The sequence below is a fragment of the Mirounga leonina genome, unplaced genomic scaffold (assembly GCF_011800145.1).
Source record: "Mirounga leonina isolate KUSES-001 unplaced genomic scaffold, KU_Mleo_1.0 Mir_150, whole genome shotgun sequence".
Lineage (NCBI taxonomy): Eukaryota > Metazoa > Chordata > Mammalia > Carnivora > Phocidae > Mirounga > Mirounga leonina.
In genome coordinates, this window is record NW_023270374.1 from 29,193,498 (window position 1) to 29,212,235 (window position 18,738).

Sequence of the window (18,738 nt, forward strand, 5' to 3'; positions counted from 1 at the left end):
TAGAGTTTCTGGAAGGGTATGGCCATGCCAGCATCCCCGCGGCCAGCTGTGTCTTCTGCCAGCTCCCTTTACGTTCCGTTCGCTTCTAGCATGAGCTTTAGTTTTAATTTCGGGGCTTCTCTTTCATCTTTGTCATTTTCAGTCAGTTCCCTGTTTTGATTATTCATTTTTATGAAATGTCGTGCGAATTTGATCCCTGGGAGACAACACAACCAAACACTGCTGTTTGTGTGTGAACTGAAATAACAGCGGTGCAGTGACCAAACAGTGACCTGAAAGCAGTGATGTGGTCACTGATCATGATGCGTTTCTATTACTTACTCAGTGATTTGTGGATTGAAGTTAGCAGCAAAGTTTGTTCTTTATGGAGTTACTCCGAGTGAATATGCCGCAGTAACTGAAATTTGAACCGTGGTGTCGGGGGACTGGTGTTGTTGAAACCTTGGTAACAAATCCGTGCATAATAGAATCTTGCAAAGTGAGGGCTGCCTTGATGCAAATGTTGCTGTTTTCCTTTATTTAATAGAACAGAGGAACAAACCCATGATATTGACTTGGCTTTCACGTCAAGCATAGTTTGGTCAGTTAATGTGTAAGGTAGGACCAGGAACTACATCCTTGTTTTCAGGAAAAAATGTTTAATGAAGCAAGACGTGTACGTTATTCTGTTTATAACTCACAGAGTTCAGAGGCAGGTGCGTGGTGACCCCTACTTTGGCAGATGAGAGAGTGTGTGCTGCGGAGGAATTTGACTACAGTGGGAAGCGCACAGATTTTGGAAGTCCCACCTTTAAACCAGTATGGAACTTCTCGGGGCCTCCATTTTCTCCCCTGCAAGCTGGAGATAGTAGATCTCAGAGTTGCCTGAAGGACTCAATGTACAGAAGCTGTTGCCGTGCCTGCCACATGTTACCAGCGTTTCTTTACTTTCCAAGCCTGAACGTGTCATTTAGACTTAATGTCCCACAGATGTTTGGCATTTATTTTGTATTGTCCAATTTGATACAAAAGTAATGATTTTGGAACGGGCACTTTTATTGTAGCCATTTAAAAGCATACAATACAAATAATAAGAAATGTAATGTAACCTGTTTGCCTCAAAAGTGGTTAACTTTAAAATAGTGATTTAAGTAACTTCTCTCAGTTGTATCAGTCATATTTCTCAGCAACTGTTATTTTTAATTTTAAGGTAAAGTTTATTTTGTTTCTAAAGGGAGAGTTTAAAGACCATGATGTGTACAATTTCGACACGATTTTATTGATAGGTTTCTCTCAACTACAGGTTTTCCCTGCTATCTGAAATTAGACCATTCCTATGAAACATCTCCTAGGCCGAAATGGCATAAAGTGAAGAAGCAGTTACCATTAATTTGTATGGAAAATTTTTTGAACATTCCCAGACCCCAAAAATAACTTCTCTCAGGCTTTTCTGATACCTCAGGCCACATCTTGCTAACAGATGCACAGAATAAATCGAGATAAAGCACAGATGCTCACAGATACAGCGCAAAGCTCTGGTGGCTTGATGCTGAGATGCCGAGTGTAGTTGCTGGGAAAGAGCTTGGCGGGCCGCTCTGGCTGCTTGGGGTGCATGCTGCCTCTATAATAATCGCTCCCTGCAACACACGTGCTGACCACTATTTTCACTTTGTGCCTTTCTTTGTGAAAGTGAAAATCCTTTTTGAATTTCTTTTGGTTAGTGAAAACAGGTACTATTACTGTAGGTCTTTCATAAAAGCAAGCTTTAGAAAAGTGAGGAATACCTGTTTTTATTTTCTGAATTATCTTGCAAAGTGTATAGTGTTTCATTTTATATGCAATGTATTTTCTACAAACCCTGCCTTACATTGGCTTCCTTCATTATATTGTCTCATGGGTTTCTTAACCACTTTGCTTCTCTTGTTAACTTTTATTTTTAAGAGATAAGCTTTTTAATTAAATGTGTTAAATTTGGTAAGTTTCATTTTTAGATGCTTGTTTTTGGTAGTCTTTTTCCAGTGAGTCAGTCCGAGATGACAGACCTGAGACCATTTTTGATTCTTCGGTAATGTAGGGAACTACCACCAACTTAAAATAACTAGCATATAGGCTAACGTTAAGCCATCTTTGGAAATGTACACCCCTTTTGCCATTTTTTTTGCATGTGGCCCATTGTTCATAGCCTTTGACTCTTACCTGCACAGGCTCTCGTGACCCAAATTTGTGCCCTTTTTCTTTCCTCTAGCAACAGAAGAGAAGAAATCTCTGAAGCGAACTTTTCAGCAGATACAAGAGGAGGAGGATGATGACTACCCTGGAAGCTACTCTCCCCAAGATCCTTCTGCAGGACCCCTCTTGGTATGTCAGGACTCCCAGAGAGTAGGACACAGTGGCTTAGTGGAGGGACTGCTAGTTGAAGATTATGGCCACAGGGTGGCGCCAGGGACCAATAGTATGGAATCACCAGAGGGCAGCTCTCAGGGCACTGAGTGCAAGATCTACCCAGTAGAGCTTGCCAGATAGCAGGCTTGCCTTTGTCTTTGAATGCCATGAGTCTGGATGGATTTATGTGTTATATGGTATTTGGACTTGGCTTTGTTTCACTCCTAGGACTTGAAAATATTCTCAAAAAGTAGATTTTTTGGAAGGGTAGATAATGCCACAAAGACATTTGAATGTCTTCTGCCATGACTTTTCTCCTATACATGGTTATTTTATATAAGTAGACAATTCATTAGTTTCTAGGGTAGTCTGTGTGGCAATAGCAAATTTGCTATACTATCACCTATTTAAATATTTAAAATGGAGCCAATTAATTATATATTTGCATTGTTTAGGCCTTCATATAAATTAGCTGATGAGCTCTGTGTGATTGGTTAATTTTTGCTGTTTATTTCTTTACTTACTAATTTACTTTACTTACTTTACTTACCATCAAAGAAAGTGAGGCTCAAAGAGAGATTAACTTGCCCAGTGTCTTAATTTGAATCTGGGTCTGACTGACCTCAGAGACCATGATCTTTACTGAGTTACATGGCCTCTTTTTGCCTAAAACAGTTTTACTTTATTATACATGGGTGTCGCTAAGGTCCATGTAAATAGGAAGCATGTCTGGTCTGTGTTACGTTAAAATGTTGAATTAGATGGTGGGTTAAGTGAAAACAGTGTTAGGCCATGTAGCTTTGCATTTAAAAACTTCCAAGGGGGCCAGCCTGAATTACTAACTTTCAGGATAACTGGACTACCGTCTACGTGGCCAGTTTCTTACTCCTGGGTCATGATGGACTGGCGAACCTGTCAGCATTCATTGTTTTCGGATGATTTTTTTTTTATTTTTATTTTTTTTATTTATTTGTCAGAGAGAGTGAGTGAGCACAAGCAGGGGGAGTGGCAGGCAGAGGGCGAGGGAGAAGCAGACTCCCTGCTGAGCAGGAGCCCGATGCAGGACTCGATCCCAGGATCCTGGGATCATGACGAGCTGAAGGCAGAGGTTTAGCTGACTGAGCCACCCAGGCATCCTGTTTCCTGATGATATAAAATTACCCTTTTTAGTGTACAAAGTATGTGTTCTTGGTTTGCTCTTTTCTTAGTCTTTTTCCCCTTTGTTTGTAATTAATGAGTTTGACACATTTAATTTGGGGAGTGGCTGCCAAAATGGAAATTGTCATCTTTGTGACACTCATTTTATAAAGCAAATCCAAGAAAGAATTGAAGTAGGCAGTGTCATTTCATTTATTTATTTATTTATTATTATTTTTTTTTATCATCAGAAAAAACTTATTTTGTAATTAACCAGAACAATGAAGCTGTTTTGATGAACACAAAACTGAAATTGGGGCTTGCTAATTTTAGATGGGAGGTTTTTGTTGTTTTTTTTTGGTTTTTGTTTTTTTTATTTTATTTTATTTTTTATTCTTATGTTAATCCCCATACATTACATCATTAGTTTTAGATATAGTGTTCCATGATTCATTGTTTGTGCATAACACCCTGTGCTCCATGCAGAATGTGCCCTCCTCAATACCCAGTGTCATTTCATTTAATCAGTCAGCACACAGTTGTTCAACATCTGGTACACACGCCTTTATGCTATACTGGAGACCAGACCATTCTGTATTAGAAATCATACATTATTTGAAACTAAGCAATTTGAACCAGGCTCCTTTTTTTTAAGTTGCCAAAAACATGCTCTTTTAAAAAGATTTTTTTTTTCAGGTTATGTAGAATTTGTTCATGCTCTGCTATTGACTTAGAAAAATTAACTTTGTACATTCTCTTAGAATCCATCATCCAATCCAGTCATTGGCCTCAGTATAGGCTCTGGTACTGAGGACAATGTTTTTGTAAATGTCAGGAGCGTGATCATTTTTAGAATTTTCCTTCACCTCATTTAATTCTGGCTAAAGTTCTTTAAATCCCATATTTAATGGACAGCGTTGCTTGTGCTTTCATTGTACAGACTGAGGAACTGATCAAAGCTTTGCAGGACCTGGAAAATGCTGCATCAGGCGATGCTACTGTCCGGCAGAAGATTGCTTCTTTGCCCCAGGAAGTGCAAGATGTTTCTCTGTTGGAAAAAATAACAGGTGAGAAGGTAGAGTTTGGATGAAAGGTGAGGGAAGAGGGACCCATTTCTCTAATTCATCAAACCCTAGGACATGCTTATGTTTGCAGATACAGACGACTTCTATGTGGTATTGGGTTTTGCAAACAGTGAAGCTGTTGAAACAGTCCATGCTTGAATAGTGATTCTAGGAACTGGAGAAAGGCTGGCATGCCACAACCTGTGGCACTCTTACGTGAGATCTGCTGAAAACACAAGGCAAATTGTGTATGTGATATTGGGGGGGCAAGAGAGAAGACATTAAATTCATGATCCTCTTACTAAAAAAAATTCAGGGCTCTGTGATTTATACCCTGCACACAGACACACCCCATAGATGATAGTGCCTTTAATGCCAAGGACGCCAGGTGTATATTGTTAGTCATGTCATTTTGCCCTCTTGATGCTCACCCCCAGTTAAACAGGGAGGGACACGTAACATTATTCCCGCTTTATGCATGGGAAATTGAAAGGAAGGAGTGAAGCACGAACTAATACTTATAGAGAATGCTCTGTGCCAGATACTTCTACTCTTCATGATAACCTTTTGAGGTCACTGACTATATATCCCCATATTGCATAGAAGGAAATTGAGGCTTTGAGAGGTTAGGTGTCTTTGGGCAAGATTATCAGTTCCAGTTTCCTTACAGCATTTGGCTCACTTCATGTCTCTGTGTCCCATTTTGGTAATTCTTGCAATATTTCCTTTTTTTTTTTTTTTTTTAAGATTTTATTTATTTGACAGAGAGAGACACAGCAGGAGAGGGAACACAAGCAGGGAGAGTGGGAGAGGGAGAGGGAGAAGCAGGCTTCCCGCCGAGCAGGGAGCCGGATGCGGGGCTCGATCCCAGGACCCTGGGACCATGACCTGAGCTGAAGGCAGACGCTTAACCATCTGAGCCACCCAGGCGCCCCTCTTGCAATATTTCAAACTTTTCTGTTATTCCTTACGACGATTTGTGATCAGTGATTAGGATTCACTGAAAGTTCAGATGATAGAATTTTTTAGCAACAAAGTATTTTTTGATTACAGTGTATACATTTTTTTTTTAGACATAATGCTCTCGCACACTTAGTAGAACAGTATAGTGTAACCATAACTTCTGTATGCATTGGGAAACCAGAAAACTCATTTGACTCCTTTATTGCGACATTTGTTTCATTTCAGTGGTCTGGAACTGAACCTGCAATATCTGAGGCACACCTGTATTTTAAAGGTGGTTGGGGAAAACCTTTCTGATGAGATGACCTTTGATCAGAGGCCTCCCCAAGATTAGGAAGCAAGCCATGAGGATATCTGAGGGAAGGAAGTGCTACACAGGCAGAGGGTACAGTCTGAGTAAAGACTTCAGGTCAGGAGCATGCTTAGCTGCAGGACACAACATCAGGCTGTCTAAATCCTACAGGCAGCGTTTGGGCTCACTCCTACTTCCCCAGCTCCAGCAGTTGGACCCTACTAGATCTAACAGTCTGTTAACCCTTCCACCTTTTCTCAGCATCCACTCCCCTCCAGCTTTACTTTCTTCTCTACTTAGCATGGAGTCTTTATAATCACTTCCTTACATACATCCTCAGTCTCTGTTTTTCTCTTTCCTCTTCACTGACCCAACTCTTCTCCTGGCTAAGTCCAACTTTTGAGGTTATTATAATGATCAACTCATTTATTCTTACTATCAGAATCATAGTCTGTAAAAATTGGGAGCAAATTAACATAAAGCTAGCAATGTATGTGATTTTATTTACCTGTTTTCCCTGCCCTAAAGGTCTCATATCTCATGGCCCTTTTTTTTTTTTTTTTTTAAGATCTATTTATTTATTTGTGTGAGAGACAGCGAGTGCAGGGGAAGGGTTCGGGGTGGGGGGCAGAGGAAGAGGGAGAGAGAATTTCAAGCAGATTCCCTGCTGAGCCCGACGTAAGGCTCGATCCCATGATCCGGAGGTCGGACCTTAACCGACTGAGCCACACAAGCGCCCCACTTTTTTTAAATTAATAAAAAATTAATTTTGATTTTTAATTGCAATAAAATACACCTAATTTACAATCTTAACCATTTTTAAGTGTACACTTCAGAAGCACTAAGTACATTCACATTGCACAACCAATTTCCAGAACTCTTGACTAAACTAAAACTTTATACTCATTTAATAACAACTCATTTCCCCCTCTCAGCCACCATATCTAAATCCAACTTTTCCTCTGTTCTTTCCTGGACCTGCACAGCTGAGTGTGGCTGGGAAAAACAAATAACACATATAAGCTGATTTTTCTTCCTACTTCTCTGGGTGAACATGTCTTTTTTTTTTTTTTTTTTAAGATTTTATTTATTTGACAGAGAGAAAGAGATCACAAGTAGGCAGACAGGCAGGCAGAGGGAGAGGGAGAAGCAGGTTCCCTGCTCGAGGTGTGGGCTTGGTCCCAGGGCGCTGGGATCATGACCCAAGCCAAAGGCAGACGCTTAACCGACTGAGCGAGCCAGGTGCTCCGAACATGCTGTTTTCTAAACCAGCCCCCTACCTGTTTGTTAGTCCTGTTCCTTCTCGCTATTCAAGGACATTCCTCCAATAATTGTCCATTTTTTCCCTCTACTGGCTCATTCTGCACAGCATAAAAACATGTACTTTTTTCCCACGTGGGAAACACTTTTTTTCTTGACCCATATACTGCCTTACTTCTCTGTTCTTTGTAATACAACATTCTAAATAATTGCCTGTGCTCATTTGTCTCCCTTTCCCCTCTTCCCATTCTCTTTTGGTTCCACTTTACTGAAGCTGCTCTTATCAGTGTTGTTAATGACTTCCATGTTGCTAATTCAGTGGTGAATTTTTGCCCAATCTTTACTTGTGGTCATCGTAACTTGATCTTAGTAACATTTGGCCCAGTTGGTCATTTCTTCTGATTTGGTGCAGTAGGCAGAATAATAATACCCCTGGCCCACCCAGACATCCTTGTCCTAATACGTGAATACGTGATCTTACATGGCAGAAGGGACCTTACAGATGGATGAAGTTAAGGATCTTGAGGTGGGGAGGAGTATCCTGGATGATTCAGGTGGGCCCCATCTGGTCACAGAGTCCTTCTGAGAGGGAGGCCGGAGGGCAGTAGTCAGAGAAGGAGATAGGACCCTGGAGACAGTCTTTGGAGAGATGCATTTTGAAGATGGAGGAAGAGGCCATGATAATAAATACTAAGATAATACGTTTGTGTTATTTTCAGCCACTGAATTGGTGGTAAATTTGTTGTAGCAGCAACGGGAAAGTAGGACTCTATCCTCGCTTTTCTCTCCTTCCTCTGGCTCTGGCTCTTTAGTTTCCTTCTCTGGTTTCTTCACCCCTCTGTTACCTCTTCATGTTGAGTATTTAGCGCTCTTTTCTAGTTGGTTTCACTGACAGTTCCTTTTATCCAATTTGATGACTTTAAATAATTTTTAGACTAGTAATTCCCTAATTTATGTCTTTAGTGTTGACTTATCACTTGAACTTGAGACCCATACATCCAGCCTTCTGCTTAGTGTTACTAGTTGACTGTCTCAAAAACCATTTCAAACTTGACCTATCTCAAACCAAACTTGTCATCTTCTCTCCAAAATTCATTGCTCTCACAGTCTTCCCCTTATCAGCAAATGACCCCCTCCTCATTCCTGTTGATCAGACCAAAACCAGTGTCTGACCCCCGTATCTGATATTGTCACCACTTCCACTGCTACTACCTGGTGCAAGTCACCAACATCTTCACTGGGATTATTGTAAGCGTTTCCTCTTTGGTTTCCCTGCTTCCTCCTTATCTCCCACCCCCAGCCATCACTCTCTTCTCCACATACCTAGACTAACCGGAGTGATCTCTTCAAATGGAAGTTGGACCATGTCCCTTCTGCTCAGAGCACTCCAGTTATATGGGCTCCTTGCCAGGCACTCTCCTCTTCTAGGAGTTTGTACTTGCTGTTCCCGCTGCTTGGGATGATCTTCCCCGGATAGTCACATTCACGTGACTTGTTCTCCCACTTTTTCCAGGCCTTGGTTTACATACCACCTCAGTGAAGCTTACCCTGACCACCACATTTAAAAGTGTTATTTCTCCTTCTGAATGCCCCATGCTTTCTCCTCTGCCTTTTTTTCTCTAGAATTCTGATCTTCGGCTGATAAGCAAGTAAAATGTGGTATATTGTTTCTCTTCTTACCTGAGAATGTAAACTCCTTGGGGCAGAGAGTTTTTGTCCTTTGTGTTCCCTGTTGCTCTGAGAGCCTAGAATGGTGTTGGGCATAATAGGAGCCCACATATTTGTTCAGTTAATTGGAAGGTTTGGGGCCTAGCAGTCTGATTGAGGTGGGTTAAGTGACAGTGGTAGGAGAGGAGGTGGGTATGAGGAGAATGATCAGCTCTCCTGAGGAGTTCTGTAAAGGAGGCAGGGAAATGGGGCAGTAGCTAGAGAGTGACATGTGGACAGAAGGTAGAACAGCATGTTCGTATGCTGATGATAGTGCTGGCAGAGGAAGAGAAAGAAGTTGAAAGGTGTGGGGAACAGTCACAAGGGACAGTCACAGCAGCAGAATCTTGGCATGAGCAAGAGGGAGTGGGATGCCCTTGCTCTTGGTTTCAAGGCAGTGCTCTATTCTTTTGACCCTTAAAGGCCTTTTTAAAAATGCTGTATGCATATTAGAGCTCCAATTTCACCAGACCCACATGAAATTAATTTTATCAGTTCTTTTCTAATACAGCTCATCCTTTTGTCACTCCCTCTCATTTCCTAATGTTGAGCCTTGTTCACCTCCTCTTTCCAAGGATATCCTTTCTTATACTTTGATACTTCAGCACAGTTTTTTCTCAAACAGTGAGTTATAGCCCATTAATTGGATGTGAAATCGGTCTGGTAGGTAATGACCAAAATTTAAAAAAAAAAAAAGAATAGAAGATGGAATACTTCACACATAGTAAGGATAAGTATTGCTTTATGAAATTTTCATTTCTTTCTGTGTGTTTGCATAAAATGTGTTTCTTACTGTGGGTCACGTTTAAAGAATTAGAAAGAACGTCTGTTCTTATCAGTCCCTGTATTTTGCTGAATGGAAGAAGAGAGCTCCTGCGCAGGTTCAAGGCTTGCATGGTATACAAGGGGTAGAATCCTATCAGGTCCATTTTATAGAAATGGTTTTGAGTCCCAGCTCCTCCGCTAACCACATGGTATCAAACCAGCCTTATAGCTTTTATTTGGTCTTAGTTTCCACACCCAAGAAACGAGTGCTTGCTTTTGTATTTCAGAAGAATGTGCAAAAAATACTTAACAAAATAATATGAAAGCGCTCTCGAAATTCTCAGAGGCAAGGAAAAATTATTTCATGTATGACCTTAAATATCTCTGTTTTATTTGTAGAGCTTTTGCAGGAATAGGCATTTAGAAAACCTTTGCAAGATTCCCCTCCTTGTACAGTTGCCTCACGTCAGGTAATTCAGAGATGTCCTGTCTTGTTAACAGGAGTGAGTTCTTTGGATTTCTCTGTCAGCCAGTCCATTGTTTGTCTATAGGTTCTGGCTTATTGGACTCTGTACATTGGGAGAGAAACTGTTAACCTCCCCCAGAAATGTTTGCAATCATGGCTGTGTGATTTCTATATTGTCTCTGTTTTTTGGTCTCATTTGTACATAGACAAAGAGGCAGCTGAACGTCTTTCAAAAACAGTAGATGAAGCATGTCTGTTACTAGCAGAATATAACGGGCGCCTGGCGGCAGAACTGGAAGACCGGCGCCAGCTGGCTCGGATGCTGGTGGAGTACACACAGAACCAGAAAGATGTTTTGTCAGAAAAGGAGAAAAAACTAGAAGTGAGTACATGGCAAGGCAGACCCAGACTGCCCGTTTCCTTTCCTATAGTCCAAAGTAGGAGGTTTCTTTATGCTTTCGTTAACACATTTTTTTGTCTTTTAAAAACTAATGAGATGAGAACATCCATCAGATACTGTAATCATTTGAACCGAGTTGAAGTCATGTTTTTGTGTGTCCAAGAAAGAACAAACCGGAATGCAAGAAACAATGAAACCTTAAAGCATTTAGGAGCTTAATATTACTTCAGTTTGAACTCACATAAAAAAAAAAAAAAATTGTAGATTGAGGTACAAAAAGAACAGGTGGTTGACAGAACTGAAGTATGTGCATTTGGTAGTATTTGGAAAATACTTAAACTTGCCTTTCTTTTAGATTATATTGAGATTTATTTCTGACTTATATCCATGGTTAAGGCCAGTAAGGAGTCTGCCTCTAAGCTCTGTCTGCAATCAGTTCTAAAATGTCACAGTAATGTTTTATGGAGTCCAGTTCTCAAACTGTTGAGAAGGAACTCCTTTCTACCCTGAGTTGGCATTAGCCTGAAATGCCCTTGGGGAGGGGCTTCAGAACTAGTTTCTTGCCATGCATTGATCTGGCTTCTTCAATAAGTACATGGTGGTTTAACATCCGTGCTTGCATAACACAGCCAGTGGTGTGGACGTTTGGGAACCTTGGCTTGCCCCAAGCTGCTAGCAGTGAAGGGGTGAAGACCGTTTTGAGTCGGAGAATCAGTTAAATATCACAGGAAGCACTGGAGTAGGTAAGGGAGGGAGGGGATAGTCCCCCTTCACGCCAGCACTCAAGAAACATGTTCTCTGACACAGAGGAAGGGGAAACGGCGAGCTAGTCCTGAGGCTGAGATTATCGTGTTTGCCTTTCCACATAGTTGCTGACTTGAGGTGGGCAAAGAATGATGGGCAGTTTTGACCCTATCCTTACCTGCAGGGATGACGGGAGCAGGGCTGAGTAGTGGTTGGGGGAACTTCATAAGCCATCCTCGAAGTAGAAGATGGGAAACGGTTGTGAGAGTAGTATGGCTTAGATTTAGAAATCGACACTGACCAGAAATCCTAAAGGGAGTTTCACAGGCAGTACCAGACGGTCATTTATCTGAAATGCTCATCTTTCACTGAGGAAGCATTTTCAGCACTGTGCCCCGGGACTAATAAGAGAGTGTAATTAATGATTCTGGTTGTAAGTCACCATGCCATCTGTTGAACTGCCCCTTGGCGACACATTAAGGGCTTTCTCTGATCTGTCAGACATTGATTATCATGAGCAGCTGTTGTTGGGTGGAACGTGGCAAGCTACCATAGAGGACAGAGTCTTTGAGAAGGAGATTGGGTTGGTAGAGTGGATTAACTCTTTGTTTATTTCCCTCCCTCACAGTTGAACTTGGCTCCCTATGTTTCTTGGGGGATCATTCTGGTTTCTGTAGAACCAGTGGTTTGTGAGATGCCATGAAAGGTCATTAAGCAGAGAGATGGATCAGAGATTTGGGTCTGTTCTGTAGCTTTCCAGCCCAAATTCCTCTGCTCATTTGGATACTGGGATTCCATTGCTTAAGAATCAGAACAGGAGACTCCCATTGCTGGAAAGTACAGATTCTGAGCTGAAGGTCCTTTCTTTTCTCAAACCATGTCGCTTAGCCACTTGAACAAAACCATTCACTGTAAAAATGAAGCTAAATTTGCTTATTTAAAAAATCAAAAGACTAGATACAATGTAAGATGTTGAGAGCTGGCTTTAGTTTTTTCTTTATCCATGTTTGCTAAAAAATGCCTGCTCTCTAGAATTCATGATTTTTCTCTCACGTTCCGGAACAGACTGGTCTTACTCCACCATACCCTTATGGTGATGGCAAAACTTGAAAAGTATATGCCACTTGAAAGATGATGCGTTACCAATATGAATTATTCTAAATCCTCACAGTTGTTTATTGATGAGGGCTGTGCATCAAGTATACTTATCTTTTTAACATTCACTTATTTAACACTGGTAGTCCTTGTTTTAAAATCGCCGTATCAGAATGTAAATGAAATCTGCTTTTATTTTTTAATCCTTTCATTACCTTTAATGTATGAACATGGAAATCTTAGAACTCTGGAAATGTCATGATTTACCTGAGAGCCTGTTTTCTTCCCAAAGTTCTAATTTGTTAATACATGAGTCCCCCCTACCCCCTTTCTTTAAGTTCATCTCTTCCTTCGTGTAATAAGCATACCTTTTTGTCTTTCACTTAAGAATCTTATGTTAGATTTCTGGGTGGCCTAAGCTTTGGGGTAGGGAATGTGGTGATTTGGAGCCAAGGATGATTCAGATGCTGTCATATCGGAGGGGGCAGTTACGGCCCACAGAGGGAGATTGTGTTTCTGCCCTCAAGGAAGTCATTGTGGCATAAACAGCATTGGTGAACATAAAACCAAACCAGGGGGATTATACATAATGTAGATTAAGGAGGCAGTTGGCCACTCTGATTGTGGCTTAAGGTCAAATCCAAACCTCCTGGAAGGCAATAAAGGCTTTTTGTAAAAGGAAATTGCAATTGGAGAAGAGAAATATGTTGATAAATGGGAACGCCAGACTGGAGCAGACAAATGTGTAAAGAAAGACAAAAAAACAGAAGGGGTGGGAGGGAAGTGCTACAGTCCTCCAATGGGAACCAGGCTCTGTACTCTTTAAGAAGCTGCTTATTTATTCATGAATAAAGTCAGCACAGCCTGTGCCAGTCAGAATTATGTCCAAAATGAGCAAGATGTGCTGTCTTCCCTCAAGGAGCTTACATTCTGTTGGGGGAGAAACAGCAGGAACCAGAGAGTTAAAAAGAAGTAAGTGAACACCCTGGCTCACTGTGTCTGACTTGAAATAGACGAGAAGATTAACATGTTAATAATAACACTAATTTGGCTAGAAGTTTGTTTTTATTAAACACGTGGGCAGTTTCTGAACCCCGTAATACCCTTCAGCAGGTCTTCTGAAGTCTGCTAGCCTAGGTGGTTTTGGGCTCTTGCAGTGCCAGGAACGTAATTGTTTCTCAATAAACATTTGTTCTGTGCATGAAATTTCGTCAGTCAATTTTCTATAGAGGACTTTTTTTTTTTTAGGTTACATGAAAAGTGGTTTGACAAATCTGATTTAATTTGTGGTAAAAAGGTGACTTTTTGATAGAAGCTCCTATGGGTTTCTCATTTGTGCTTTTTCCCCCCTTTAAGTAGAATCATGATTCTTTTTGAGACGATAGGGTTTTGTTTTTTACCTGTTCTTTTGTCTTTTGCTTCTGTTTCTGGGTGTTATGGTGACATTGGCCTACCACCTTTCCTTTCAACTCCAGGCAGGGTTGGAAGGGGGCTGCTTTAAATCTATTTGCAATGCCTTTGTCACGAACATGAGAAAACCTAGAAACGGGAAAGAGGGCACGTGGAAGGAAGCATAAATGGTAGCCTGGAGGTGGTGAAGTGTGGAGGGTACAGAAGAAGGTTAATTCAAAAAGGTGAGGCCAAAGGTACCAGAAGAGCCTCCAAACTGCAGTTCTTAGAGCAAAGGGAAGGTTTGTTTCTGGTAGACAGAGATGACTGTTACCCCAGTTGTCTGTTAGAAGCTCATAAGCCATGTCAGAATGGGATGGATAGAGTTCCTGTCTTGTCAGTTTGGAGAAAGCATGATGTGGGTATGTTCATCTGAGTGATCAGGGCACGTGGAGGGGAAGGGATGGAGGGAGGGAGGGAATACAGATCTATTTGTACAAACATTGGAGAAAAAAAATTAAAAAGGAGCAGGTACTCGCTGTTTTACGACCATAACATATCAGTTATTTTCATTCACATCATGGTGTTTGGTTGTCATTTCTGCAAAAAAAAAAAAAAAGGTCATTGGAACTTCCATAGGAGTTGCACTGAATCTCTAGATTGCTTTGGGAACTATGGCCATTTTAACACTTTTTTTTTTTTTAAAGATTTTATTTATTTATTTGACAGAGAGAGACATAATGAGAGCAGGAACACAAGCAGGGGGAGTAGGAGAGGGAGAAGCAGGCCTCCCGCGGAGCAGGGAGCCCGATATGGGACTCGATCCCAGGACCCTGGGATCATGACCTGAGCCGAAGGCAGACGCTTAACGACTGAGCCACCCAGGCGCCCTCATTTTAACAGTCTTAAGTCTTCCAATCCATGAACACAAGATTGCTTTCTATTTATGTAGATCTTTTAAAATTTCTGCTGCAGAATTTAAAAAAGTATGCTAGAGGCCCACTTACTGGTGCATTTGACATTGCAAAGGTTCTGTTTAGGTACCACGCATGTCAGGGACCGCAGGAGAGGGCAGTGATGTGTGCCACCTTTTAGTAGGTATGTGTACCCCCATGTTTACAAGGCGTGTGTACAGATGCATGTGTGCTCAGCAAAGCCACCAAGGCACAGCTATGATAGCCAGCTTCACTCTTCACTCAAAATGAAGTGGCACGTTGAGGCCTGGATGTCTGAGTAAGTCGTTAACAGGATTATTGAGCTGGACGGAACCTTAGACATCATGGAGTCTGACTTCTGAATTGGTGAAGAAATCAGACCCAGAGAAGGGAGTTTGCCACAGACCAGGAATAGAATCCAAGGCAGATATCTGGTAACTTTCCGCCAGGTTTGTGTTTTCCTTTGTTGTTGTTTTGTTTATTTTAAATTTGATTCCATCAGGTCAACAGCCGGAAGACATCCTATACAGAAGAGTAGCCAAAGTTGAATCATTTCAACAATCCCCAAGAACCTTGTTTTAGAAAAATGCCATCTATGTAGGGGGATTAAAATAGTTGCATGAAGCATTTCAGAGTGGCCTCTGAGAAGACCTTTCTAAGGTTTGAGAGAGCCAACTCTACCACTGAGGCTCTAAATACCTTCCTGGCTATGACTGTGCATGCTCTAGGGGGCGTGGGGGTGATTGGACCATTGAACTTGGGGCTGCTACTGTTTCTCCCCAGCTTGGCACCTCCCCCTTGGCCATAATGAATACTCAGGAGTAGAGCCTTCTACTTCAGACAGCTGAAGGGGGAAATGGCCCAGGATCTAACATTGCCTTGTGACTCTTCATATTTCTGTTTGCAGTTTGGGTATAACAACTTGAGAAATTCTTTGGCTGTAGCTGAGAAGGTACTAAATCAAACTGATGGCCGTCTGTTGTTTTTGGCAGCATTGGCCCCCTCCCTGCAGGGTGCAGATGGTTAAAAGCATTATTTCAATAATGAGATAGGCAATAGGTGGAGATAGAGAGCTCCATTTTTTGTCAACTTTGGAGTAAATTCTTCTTTTTCCCATGATGTTCAAAGCCAGTATCTCATTGTCCATTCCAGTAAGGACAGATGGGAGCAGGTGATCCAATCCTCATTTTAGATGAGAAAACAAAGCTCAGAGTGTCTATGAGCAGTCAAGGTCCAGGAGGAAGTCAGTGAGAACCAGAACCCTAATCTCCTGACTCTAGTCATCATCTGCATTGTTCCCCTGGGAGCTTAGGGACCCTGCCTAGACTGCCTCTCACAGCCCTGCCTAGCCTGGCCCCACTTGCTCACAGTCCTCTACACTCACTGCCCTTCCTTAGCAGATAATTCTTTTCCTCCCTAGAGTAGCAATGCTATCAGCACCATGGGCTGATCCAGCCCTTGTTGAAAAGGTCAGTCTGCTTAACACTGCTCAAGTGACCCCATGGAGGGTTTGAACTCACATCCTTCCCCACACAGCAGCTCGTGCCTTGCCCCCTGCTTTTTCACCCCTGCTTTGATATGGGAGCCTCCCCCTACAAAATTTCCTTCCAGTAAGTGGGGACTTGTCTTGAACTGTGTGGTTCTGCAAGTAATTTGGAGTTTAGAGACTGTGTCCTTGAAGTCCTTCCATTCTTTTCAGTTGCTGCCAACCCTTACACTCAGGTTAGATTTGTAGCTGGAGCTTTTATCTGTGAGGGTGTGTGTGTGTGTGTGCACGCACGTGCACATGGGCATATGTGTGGGGGTGGGTGGGTGCTCGTGTGTATTTTTTTTATGTTACAGTGTAAAAACTTTGGTATTATGAGAGACGATGGACTCTGAAAAACAAACTGAGGGTTTCTAGAGGGGAGGGGGGTGGGAGGATGGGTTAGCCTGGTGATGGGTATTAAAGAGGGCACATTCTGCATGGAGCACTGGGTGTTATGCACAAACAATGAATCATGGAACACTTCATCTAAAACTAATGATGTAATGTATGGGGATTAACATAAGAATAAAAAAAAACAGGAAAAAAAAAGTTAAAAAAGAAAAAAAAAAACAAACTTTGGTATTTGTTTATCTCTTTTCATCCCAAGGGGGGAAATGCCACATTATTATTATGTATTTCACATACTTGGTGACCTAAGGGCATGGTTTGCCAACATTTGAGACTTCACATTAAAGAAGTGACATGATTTCAAAGCTCTCCCAGTTAGAATTCCATACATATAGTCATAACATCATTTCCATATTTTTATATCCCAGCTTTTGGCGATTCTTCCTGTTTTCCAGAATAGTTCCACTGAGTTTTAGCTGGTGTGTGTAGCACTAATTTTTCATATTTATAAAGTACATGTACATGTGAAGTCAAAACAGCATCTGGGCCCCTTGTCGCTGCTTGCCTGCCAAAACATTCATTCTTACTCAACTAATAGTTCTTTATTTCTGTTTTAATGATTACAAACACATCACAGGGAAACTTAGAAAATAAGTATAAAAAATTATAATCTCATTACCCAGAGAACTTTTGATTTTGGTATGTTTATTTTTTCTTCAGTTTTATTTATTAAAAAAAAAAAGATTGTATGTATTTATTTGAGAGACAAAAAGAGAGTAAGCCAGGGGAGGAGCAGAGGGAGAGGGCCAAGCAGACTCTGAGTCAAGTGTGGAGCCCAACACAGGGCCCAGTCCCACAACGCTGACACCATGACCCAAGCCAAGACCACGAGCCGGATGCTCAACCAACTGAGCCATCCCGGCGTCCTTTTTCCTACAGTTTTAAAATTAAAGTGATCGTAATACGTAGACAATTTTCTGTCATGCTTTTTTTTTTTTAACTTTATGTGTCATTTTCCCTTATTAACAGAAACCGATGTAAAACATTTTAAATGGTTGCTTGAACACCTATAGTTGGATAATCAATGATTATTTTTATTGAGTATTTATGTGGGTTTTTTTTTTTTTTTTTACTTTGGGCTAACTTCCAGTATTGCATTATTTCCTTCCTGTAAGTTTAGAAAACGGATCCTCTGTGTATGTGTAGATGCCTGCTTGTCTTTAAGTATGTTGAAGTTTATATATATTTCAATGTCTTTGCCACTAGTGTGCATTTCTGACTTAGGAGTTCTTGCTCTTCCAAAGCATCTTCGGCAGTTTGGCACTTCATGGAGCTTTAGAGATAGACAGAGAGGACATACAGAGATCCATCCCCAAGTTAAGGATTAATCATTGTTATGTGAGGAAATGAGCATTGAATAGTTTAATTAGACAGATGGGGCTCTCTTCTGGGTTTTAAGTTATATTTACATTTGAAACAGCTGTGGGAAATAGCAGCTACTACTTCTTCTAACACTGACTTGAGTGAGCATCGTTTTGAGAGCAGGTTCACATTACAGAAATTTGAGCTCTAGTGTCTAAATGTCTGACCCAATGGTTACATGTCATTTTGAGCAGAGATCTATTTTAGTATTTAGGAATGTTCCTGCGACTGGTAAGGTAGGCCTTCACCCACTTCAAGTTGCAATTTTTGTAGAAAGTAAAATTGGATTATGTCATACTTTGCAATCTTGGAAGTTCCATTTCTGACTTTTGTTTTTATCTCTATAAGATAATAGGGCTTGAATTAAGATTAGAAAGTCTTTTCCTATGATTACAGCAAAAAGTGTTCGTGGTTGTAATCAGGAGTTAGAATGAAACCTTTGCAAACGAAGCCCATGAGCTCCCAAAGGTGTGGCGTGCTTCCTGTGAAGAGGTGAAGGTACCAGCTGTCATTATGACTTTGCAAGCCTCCATAATTTGTTTTCTCCCTTATTCAGATTCTTTAAACATCTTTAGGAATAAAGTGTGGGCAACTCTCTTGCTTAATCCGTTCATTAGGTACTTGGAGAACTTAGAGCAACTTTGCAATTTTAAACTCAACAAAAATTTAGCAGCAGCCTTCTGAGCATTCTTGGCGTTTGGATAGTGATTAATGGACTCAGTCCACTTTTTCTTCAAAATGTCTGGTATGATGTATTTGGTGCTTTTCTGGGTCCTTTAGTTTTGCCCATCGTGTTTCTGTTCTGTGAGGCATAGACTTGCTAGGAGTTATTCCCATGGATATCATTTACCCAGTTATGATT

General features: G+C 41.2%; 1 protein-coding gene across 2 annotated transcripts in view; it reads left to right on the forward strand.

The window, feature by feature from the left end:
- The window catches only part of RPRD1B (regulation of nuclear pre-mRNA domain containing 1B), a 51,663-nt gene that overhangs the window by 18,776 nt on the left and 14,149 nt on the right, over window positions 1–18,738 (forward strand). The window contains exons 4-6 of one of the 2 annotated variants that reach the window (XM_035006297.1): window positions 2,225–2,337; window positions 4,439–4,565; window positions 10,222–10,397. In XM_035006297.1, the coding sequence (XP_034862188.1) occupies window positions 2,225–2,337; window positions 4,439–4,565; window positions 10,222–10,397 (416 nt within the window). Of the gene's footprint in view, window positions 1–2,224; window positions 2,338–4,438; window positions 4,566–10,221; window positions 12,089–18,738 lie in introns of those variants that run through there. The other variant, XM_035006296.1, reaches the window with a different exon arrangement.